At 51.1% G+C, this 9,500-nt stretch overlaps 1 protein-coding gene across 1 annotated transcript in view; it reads left to right on the top strand.

Annotated features, from left to right (window-relative positions):
* The first annotated feature begins 56 nt into the window (after positions 1 to 56).
* PIGO (phosphatidylinositol glycan anchor biosynthesis, class O) overlaps positions 57 to 9,500 on the top strand; it is a 13,050-nt gene continuing 3,606 nt past the window's right edge. The window contains 8 exon segments of the mRNA XM_009871416.1: positions 57 to 220; positions 222 to 455; positions 457 to 533; positions 1,612 to 1,755; positions 3,062 to 3,185; positions 6,195 to 6,354; positions 6,815 to 6,988; positions 8,844 to 9,497. Coding sequence (XP_009869718.1) covers positions 57 to 220; positions 222 to 455; positions 457 to 533; positions 1,612 to 1,755; positions 3,062 to 3,185; positions 6,195 to 6,354; positions 6,815 to 6,988; positions 8,844 to 9,497 — 1,731 coding nt within the window.

The raw sequence follows: 9,500 nt of genomic DNA, 5'->3' as shown, positions 1-9,500 counted from the left end.
GGTACTGGTGGTACCTGCCCCAGGAAGAGCTGAGCCTGCCTGTCCTTCCCTCTAGGATGCAGCGGTGGCCGGTGCTGCTCTTCCTAGCCTGGGTCTGCTTGCTCTTTTTTGCTGGTATCGGGCTCTTCATGAGCGGCTTCCTACTCACCCGCATTGAGCTTGCCAGCAGCAGTTCCTGCTCAGACCCGCTTGTGCCGCCGCCCTGGGAGAAGCAGAGCCTGCGGCTCCTGTTGGTCACCCCAGCGCTTTTCTAAGGCTGTGCTTGTCATCGTCGATGCCCTCCGTTTCGAGTTTGCCCACTTCAACCCAGCCAAAGCCAGCCCACTGCCCTACGAGAACAAGCTGAGTTTCCTGCACCACCTTGCAACCTCCCAGCCTCGCCATGCCCGCCTCTACCGGTTCCGAGCGGATCCACCCACTGCCACCATGCAGCGCATCAAGGGCCTCACCACCGGCTTTCATTGACGTGGGCAGCAACTTTGCTACCTATGCTATCCAGGAGGACAACCTGCTGGCACAACTGGTGCAGAATGGTAGGTGGGATGGGGTGGTGTCCCACTGGGACAGGGCACGTGTGTACCACTGGTCAGCGCTCACACAGGATCTTTATTCCTCTTTCTCTGGGAAGGGAACTGCTTACAACACCTCCACCCTGTCAGCTAATTTCTTTACCCTGCTCAGATGACAGTTGTCTCTAGAGATGTCATGCAGGCACAGTTTCACTGTCTCAGACTGGGAGTGAGAAGTAGCAGGGACTGTGACTTCATCATCTTCAAAGGTGACGAGAAAGCAGGTGGAAGTGGCTGTACTGATGGTGGCTGTCACAAGGTCACCACAAGGAATGGTTTTACAAGTGCCAAGGTCAGTCAGTCGTGGCGTGTTTGCATTCAGGTGAGACGCACGGTGAGGGAGGAGCTGGTGCCAAGTGTGCTGTGGGGGTGGCACTCAGGCGGCAAGCCTGCCTGGCCAGCTGCCTGCTGCTAGGCAGTGACCTCATGGCATTTTCTGTGTAGTTTGGTGCTGCTGGGGTGTGCTTAGTGCGGCTTTAAAGGGCTTGTTAGGGTGGGGTAATGGAGACAAGGGGACAGAACACAGTCTTCTGTTACCCAGAGAGATTTCCCTCCAGAGCTCAAGAGTGGCACAAATACCAGTGCCCAGGAGGAGGCAATGTGTGTGAAGACCCACCACTGTTGTGTTTAAAGCTGGAGTCCAGGACTCAGCAGTTTCTACCTAATCAGCAGCCATCTGCAGTGGACTTTGGGCGAGGGTTTTGTCTGTGGCTTCATGCCACACCTTCCGTAGTGCTGCGGTGACGCGGGTGGGCAGCTGCCTGCTTCCTGGGCTGTTCAGCACACAGGTCTTTCTGCTGGTGATGTGTCAGTGGTCAACGATAAGTCGTGAGGTTACGTAGCTGGATTTGTTGTAGGGGACACTTGTAGGCTTCGAAACAGAGCTGGTCACTACTGGTATTCAAACTCATTTACAGCCAGGTGGTAATTTTAATTTTAGGTTGCTTTTGAGACAGTGCTCCAGACCCTGACTTGGGTCTGCCCAGGCTCTTTGCACTAAGTGGGCTCCCTGCTCTCTTTAATTCCTTTTTTGTTTTCTCAGGAAGGAGAGTGGTCTTTATGGGTGATGATACTTGGGAGGGGCTCTTCCCGAAGAAGTTTTTCCGGTCCTATTTCTTCCCTTCTTTTAACGTGAAGGATCTTCACACTGTGGACGATGGGATCCTGCAACATCTCTATACAACTGGTAAGCAGCTGTTTCCCCAGGGCCTGGACGACACCGAGGTCGCAGGTTCGATTCCCACTCGGTCCCCATGTGTTGCCTGGTCTAGTCGAGAGGTGGCGTCCCTGCCCATGACAGGGGGGTTGGACTAGATGATCTCCAAGGGCCCTTCCAGCCCATCCCATTCTATGATTCTATGATTCTGTGATTCTGTGATAATCCTTTATGTAACGTGGGGGTCCTACTGCAAGTTTGGGGTAGGACTGAGGAGGGTTTTTTCTGTTACAGAGTGGCATTGGGCAGTCATACACTGCTGCTCAGGGATTACAGTGCTTTAGCTGGATTTCCACAGATAAGCTAGCTTTCAGAGCCGTAAATTATTTCTGTAAATACCTTTCCTCCATTTCTGAGAGAGTGCAGCTTGATGGGATGAAGTTAGACGTCTACACCTAGCCCAGAAACACTGCTAGGATGGAGCAGGAGGAGCAATATCATTTTGACATGTGGCTGCTTGGGAAGGCACTCACTGTTCTGGCAAACACACAACAGTGCAGCTGCCCACCGGGACTGGGCCACAGCACTGCTCTCAGCAGAGCATCGGTGTCTCATGGTTGTGGGAAGAAGGCGAAGCGTGAGGTTGGTTTGTGAATTTTAGGTGATTTCAGACTCCTCCCTGAGGTCCTAGGTCCCTTCCAACCCTGACAATTCTATGATTCTGTGAATATAAGTAAATCAAGGGTGCTGTCGCTTTTCACAGGTAAGTCCTTGGCGCCTTGTGGAACAACCTCAGTTCATCGTAAGTCCGGATATGGTGGTTTTCACGTGTTGAGGCCCTGAAGCAGAGCAGAGAGCCTGGAGTAACTTTCTAGCTAGGGACAGCATTGGCCCTCGTTGGTATGCACAGGGGTATAGTGATGAGCCCAACCTGAAATGTCTCCAGTGGAGGACTGGAATTCTGGGTTCTCCTTTTCCTGAGCATCCCCTTAGTTCAGCTCAGTTTGTGGCAGCTTAGCTTAAGGGTGTTTCAAGGTGACATGGGTGACATTGGGCTATTTCCCTTGTGAGCCAGACGCATGAATACTGGGGCCCGTGGCTGGTCACTGAGCTCCCTGTGGCATTGCACACCCAGACCACTGACAGACTCCCACAGCAGCTCCTCTATTAAAACCTGTGTTGACCTACTTGGAAGCTGTGAGTGACAGCGACAGGAAAGGAACAAATGGCAGTTTCCAGAGGCAGCCAGACCCAGAAAGCTCTGACAGGAGGAGAGGCATAGAGCCTGTGCCTGAATCCTGGGATGGTGTGTGATAAGGCTGCTCCTGTTTTGCAGTGGACAGCGGTGAATGGGACATGCTGATTGCTCACTTCCTCGGCGTGGACCACTGTGGGCACAAACATGGACCTGACCATCCCGAAATGGCTAAGAAACTCACCCAGATGAATGATATGCTCAGGTGATCAGTGTGGTGCTGGGGGGGTTGCCAACTGGCCTCTTCCTTCAGCCAGGCTGGTGGGGTCTTCCCAGCATATTTAGAGATGCAGAGGGAAACAGGGGATGCTTACTGTGCCTGTTAACACGCAGAACAGCTTTGGCCAGAAACAGTTGAAACCCCAGATGTGGACCAGACTCAGATACATAGATAACAAGTGCGTGAGAGATTTGGTTTCAGAGGTAAGGCTTTCTTCAGGTCATGTAGCCTTCGTTCTCAATCAAACCATCAGGTGGCAGCACAGCTAGAGTACAGCTGAGCCTCACTCTTTTGTAGAATCATAGAATGGTTTGGGTTGGAAGGACCTTCAAGATCATCTGGTTCCAACCCCCTGCCATGGCCAAGGACACCTCCCACCAGACCAAGTTGCTCAGATCCCCGTCCAGCCTGGACTTGAACACTTCCAGGGAGAGGGCTGCCGCAGCTTCTGTGGGCAACCTGTGTCAGGGTCTCACCACCTCACAGTGAAGAACTTCTTCCTTACATCTGTTCTAAATCAGTTTAGAGGCATTACCCCTCATCCTATCACTACATTCCCTGATAAAAGAGCCCCTCCCCAGCTTTCCTGTAGCCCCTTTAGATACTGGAAGGCCGTTATTAAGTCTCTCTGGAGCCTTCTCTTCTCCAGGCTGAACAACCTGAACTCTCTCAGCCTGTCCTCGAAGGGGAGGTGCTCCAGCCCCCTTGTCATCTTTGTGACCTCTTCTGCTCAAGTAGGTCCTTGTCTTTGTTGTGTTGGGGGCCCCAGAGCTGGACACAGCACTACAGGTGGGGTCTCAGAAGAGCAGAGCAGAGGAGCTAAGTCAGCTCCCTCAGCCTGCTGGCCACATTTCTCTCAGTGCAACCCAGGTTGTGATTGGTTTTCTGGGATGCTGCCTCATGTTCAGTTTTTCATCCACCAACACCCCCAAGTCTTTCTCTGCAGGGCTGCTCTCAATCCACTCATCTCCCAGTCTGTGTTTTTGTTTGGGATTGCCCTGACCCAGGTGCAGCACCTTGCACTTGGCCTTGTTGAACTTCCTGAGGTTGGCACGGGCCTGTGCTGGTTTGAATTAAACAGAACCAATTCTGTTCAGTGATTTTACTTTTCAACTAAGTGCTTGAAGAAGCTGCACTTTATTAAGTTAACAGTGTGTTGTCTCAGACAGCGTCTGCTACTAGAAGTGATAATGCCTGATGTTTATAGTTACTACCAAGGATTGATATGCAGAAGAGCTCGCTCTTTTACTTGCTTTTTCAGAAACCAAGATCACTGCTGAATCTTGTGTAACATTGTGGGTACCAGGAAGTAAAAGGGTCACATGGAAGTAAAATTTTGAAGCACAGACAGGACTGGTGAACCAAACCTGACCAACTGAAGTGTTCCATTCCATATGTCTTATTCAGTATAAATCAGAGGGATTACAGAAATCAAGCTCTCTTCTTCTGTGGCTGTGTCCAAGGAGGACTTGGTCCATTCTTCTGCCTTTGATCCTGATCCATAATTCCCAAATCCAGCTCCTAGGTCAATTCCCTTCTGCTGCCGAGCCTGAGACTTCCCTAATGCTGCCTGCTCTGCAGAGTCAATGGGGATTGCTTTCAGGGGAAGTTGGGTTTGGTACTGGGTTTGTATGTGTTTTGTTACTTTAATTACTTCCTTATTAACACTATTATTATTGTATTAAAGCTGTTTCAGGTGGTTTTTTTTTTCCCCAATCCATAAGTCTCTGCCTTATTCCCCTTTCTTTCCATTTAAGGGAGGGAAGGGACTTAACAGAGAGCAGCTGTCAGTTGTCTAGTGGCTAGTCCAGTCCCAACTCTTGACAGGGCCCACCTCTCAAACCTGTCCATGTCCCTCCGGATGACATCCTGTCCCTCCAGCATATCGATCACCCCACACAGCTTGGTGCCATTGGCAAGCTTGCTTGATCCCACCGTCCGTGCTGCCAACGAAAATATTAACACCACCAGTCCCAGTACCAACCCCTGGGGAACACCACTTGTGTTGTGTCTTCTGGATAATTATAAAATTATGCATCACTGCCCTCAGTATGAAACTCCCATAATCCAACTTACACATCCTTTACCACTGGAGTATTAGAATTAACAGTGTTTGGAAATAATCACATGTAAGACTGCAGAGACCTTAAGTGCTAAACTAGTGGCGTCTGTGACCAGAGAATTGGCAGCAACTCTTTGTGACTGTACAGTCAATTCCTTATCCTCTGGGTGGTCCATCCACCAAATCCATGTCTCCAGTTTAAAGACAAGAATGTCATGTGGGACAGTGTCTCCATCTTTAAAACGGAGCTCTTCGTACTGAGGCTTGGCTCATATTTGAGAAGCACTTGGAGAACCCTGGCTAGGGAGTAATGCGTTTGCCTCACAGGCCTGTTTGTTCCAGAGGGCACAATGGGATCCAGAAGTTCTGATCATGCAGTTGTGCTTCAGCCCAAAGTGAAGTGGCTTTTGACTCTTAGGACTGCTCTAAGTTTTGCTGCTAGAAACATTGGGTCAGTTGCCTTGCTGCATCTGAGAGCACAATATATATTGTGTCATACCTAGTGCATCCTTCAGGGACAAATCCCTTGTTTTCCGTAAAAGTAGGAGAGTGCTAACACAACACGATACAGTAGACAAGTTCCAAATTTCTAGAATTTGTTCCTCTTGGGAATCTTCCTTCTGAACTGTGTTTTGTCAAGATCTCTGAAGGCTTTGAGACACCAGCTACCATTCACAGGGGACCTAGGCAAGATCAGTCCATGTTGTCTCAAGCCTCTGAATTTTTCATTTTGGTTTTAAGGCATCCATTGTCCTGCTGCCAGGCTCAGTTTTTGCAGCTTAGTCAGCTGCAACAGCGTATCAGCGCTTAGTTTTGCTCCTATCCTTTTGCGGGCTTCACCTCTGTGGTGCAGGCAGGCATGGTGGGGACATGTCCTCTCCCACATGGGAACATGCCCAGGTAGGTGTTGACCTTCCTTATCCTGGTGACAGGTCCTTGGTCGATCATCTGGGGAATGATACCCTTCTGCTCGTGGCTGGGGACCACGGCATGACAGAGACAGGAGACCATGGTGGCGACAGTGAGAAGGAAGTGAATGCAGCACTGTTTGTGTACAGCAAAACACCCCTCTTTGGCACTGGTCCTCCAGAGGTGAGAAGAAGATGATGCTTTGCTGTCACTGCCTGAAGTGGCATCCAGGGTGAAAACTGCATCCTCGGGTTACAGAGAGTAACGTGGCGGTTCATGGGGATTGTTTAGATAGAGAGGGTTGGGGAGTCTTGTCACCAGAGTGGAAAGGCTGACACAGGATGTAGGTGATAGAAGTATTTGAGACCCATGTTCAGGCCCCTCCGTCCGTGAGGAATGTTCGAGTGGGGCCAGGTGAGCTGTTAGACAGCCGGGGCCATACCAAGGACCTGCAGCTCACAGCAGGCATCCTGCCCTCTGCAGGCGCTCCGGTGGGGCAGAGCTGTGCCTCTGCCTTCCTCTGTGTCTTCCCACTCCTGGCTTCCCCAGAACAGGATTGTCTTCCCCGTTGTCCTTTAGCCCGACTGAAAAGCTGCATTGCTGTGTTTTTTCCAGATGTCTGATTCCTTCTGTCTCTTTCCAGGAGCCTGAGGCCATTCCCCAGGTGAACCTGGTGCCCACTGTGGCCCTGCTGCTGGGTGTGCCCATCCCCTACAGTAACATTGGGGAGGTGATGGCTGAGCTGTTCTCCGGGGATGGCGATGCCGTGTCTGCAGCCTTACAGCAGCTCTCAGTCTATCACATCAACGCCAAGCAGGTACAGCCTACGGAAGGCCTCTCCGTGGAACTAGAGAGGAGAAGGAATGGCTTTTTAAGCACAAACCTTTTCTGTTGGGCGGAGGTGGAGTGGTGGCATGGTCTTACTTTCATGGGGAACTTATTTTGAGGAGTTACCTCCTTTCAGTGTTTGCTGCAGTGAAAGGCAGCACCATTTCCCCAGAAGAGAAATGAGATATACCTGTTTAGTACTTGGTGGTGAGTGCTCTGGCGTGGAAAATACTGCCCAGGAAGGTGTCATTCACTTCAGGATGAAGGCTGTTCCCACATGGTCAGAGGTGGGTTTGGGGAGGCTGGTGGGGATGCTAATTCCTCAAGGCTGAGGACAACTGAGGGGCGAGTCTTGTTACTGTTGATTCCGGAGTACAAATGGATGTTGTAGTGCTGCTTCAGTTTTGGAGGAGAAACAGTGTTAGCTAACAAGCTATTCCAGATCATTGGCAGAAGGAAAACCATAATTAAGGACCAAATAAAAGAAACACCATCTAGCAGGTGACAGTAAAGTAGGATAGATAACAAACAGTTTACACCGAATGCAACAGAAAAAAAACCCCACAGAACCCCAAGAGCTGAATGATGAAACCTGCATGAGAGTGACTATATTGGGTATAAAAGTAGCCCAGGCAATGGAGCAGGCCACATGCCAGGGCCGGCCAGAGCCTCTCTGGAGGACATGAGGGCAGTCTGCGGTGGCTCCCGGCATGCTGCAGAACCAGATTTGCCACACACGTTGCAAGTCATGTGTCTCAGCTAAATGCTGGTCTGCCTTTGAGCAATACCTGGATTGCAAGGAGCACAAGAGTTAACTCCTCCAGCCTCCCACCCCAGCTCCTCAGTGTACCAGTTAGACACTGGTACAAGCCAGTGAGGAGCTCAAGACGATGTGATTGCTGTTGGGAAGTTAAAAAGGTTCAACCTGTCTGCTGTGTTATTTATAGAGCAGTGCTTTGTCATTTAAAGATGATAGGGTAAGTTACTGCCCATTAGTCACTGAGAATATTGATCATTGTCTGTTAGGAATTAGCGTTACCCAGTCCTGCCTGTTTAAATATTTGCACTCATTTGTCTGAGGAGGTTTCTGGCTCATCGCTTTGGTGTTGAAGAAGCTTTTGCATACCAGGGAGGTCAAGCAGGCCTGCAAGAGAGCTGGTGTGTACGTTTGCCATTCATGGGCAGGGGCAGACTGATTCTGCTTATACTCTGAGGCGACTGGAAGGCACGTGAAGATACTTCAGTGCTTGAGCAGATCTGTGCTGCTGAGCAGCTGGATGTTTGTACCGGTGCCCTGCCCTGGTTAATGCCCTTGTAAGATTTTTTTTGCTTTGGGATCACAACTGCCTCTGTTCCTGTCCTAATGAAGTAGGAAGCACTGTGGTACAGTGCATTAATGTCACTGTATTGAAGAAGAGGGAACAGTTTGATCTGATCCACTATAAGCTCTTTAACTTGATGTTTATCCTCACACAATGTGAAAGTCTGCATTGAGTGCAGATTAATAAATGACTCAAACTCTTGGGCAATGTAGGCCGTATTACCAAAGACTATATAAAAGCTCTTAGTGATGCACAGTGTAACCAGAGGTGCACTGGCAGGTGGAGAACCGAAAGAAGTCACTGTGGTCATTGGGATGGGTACGTCACTTGAGAGGGATGTCACTTTGGCAGAGGGATTGTTTCCTTCTCATCACATCCTAGATTTGGGTGTCCAGCAGATCTGTTCTGGCAGAAGTTGGCAGGTTGGGGCTGATTCCCTTCTGAAGGAGCTGTATGAGGCTGTGGTTCTCATTCTTGGTGGTCCCAGTGCTGCTGTCTGACCTTGTGTCCCCTCTCCTGCAGGTGGACCGCTTCCTGCACTCCTACTCGCTGGTGGCTCAGGACCTACCGGCAGAGCAGCTCCAGCGCCTTCAGGAGCTCTTCTCCGGCGCCGTGGAGGAGCACACTCAACTCTTGGCCCAGGTGCAGGGGACAGCGCTGGTGCCTCCGGAGCTGGAGTCCAGGCTGGGAAGCCTCATCAGTCGCTTCCAGCTCTACCTGCGGGAAGCACGGGCTGTGTGCACCCAGTCCTGGGCCCGCTTCCATCCCCTGCGTATGGTGGGGGGCTGCACCCTTATTGCCGCTTCCTGCTTGCTCTGCTACATGGCCTCGGAGCTGGCCGCGGCACTGGACTCCTTCTATCACAGCTGCCTCCTGTACCCACTTCTCTGGGGCCTCGTGGTGGCTGTTCTGCTGGGGCTGGCCTGTGTGTTCACCCAGGAGGGTCTCGACCTCCTCCTAGTGTTGTCCTGGGCAGCTGCTGCTTCTCAGCTGGGTTTTTTCTGGCACTGGAGGGGCCAGCATCCCAAGCGAGTCCGTTTGGTGGGCAGTCAGCTACCCTTGGCCAGCGTTGGCCTGAGGCAGAGGCTGCAAGCGTGGCTGGGGCTGGCCTTCCCCATGGGCATTCTGCTGTTCCGCTGTGGAGCTATGTTCTCCGATAGCTTTGTGGTGGCTGAGGCC

Source organism: Apaloderma vittatum, unplaced genomic scaffold (genome assembly GCF_000703405.1).
Source record: "Apaloderma vittatum isolate BGI_N311 unplaced genomic scaffold, ASM70340v1 scaffold19946, whole genome shotgun sequence".
Lineage (NCBI taxonomy): Eukaryota > Metazoa > Chordata > Aves > Trogoniformes > Trogonidae > Apaloderma > Apaloderma vittatum.
The sequence above is the reverse complement of the archived record's forward strand: the minus strand, read 5'-3'. Positions and strand labels throughout refer to the sequence as shown.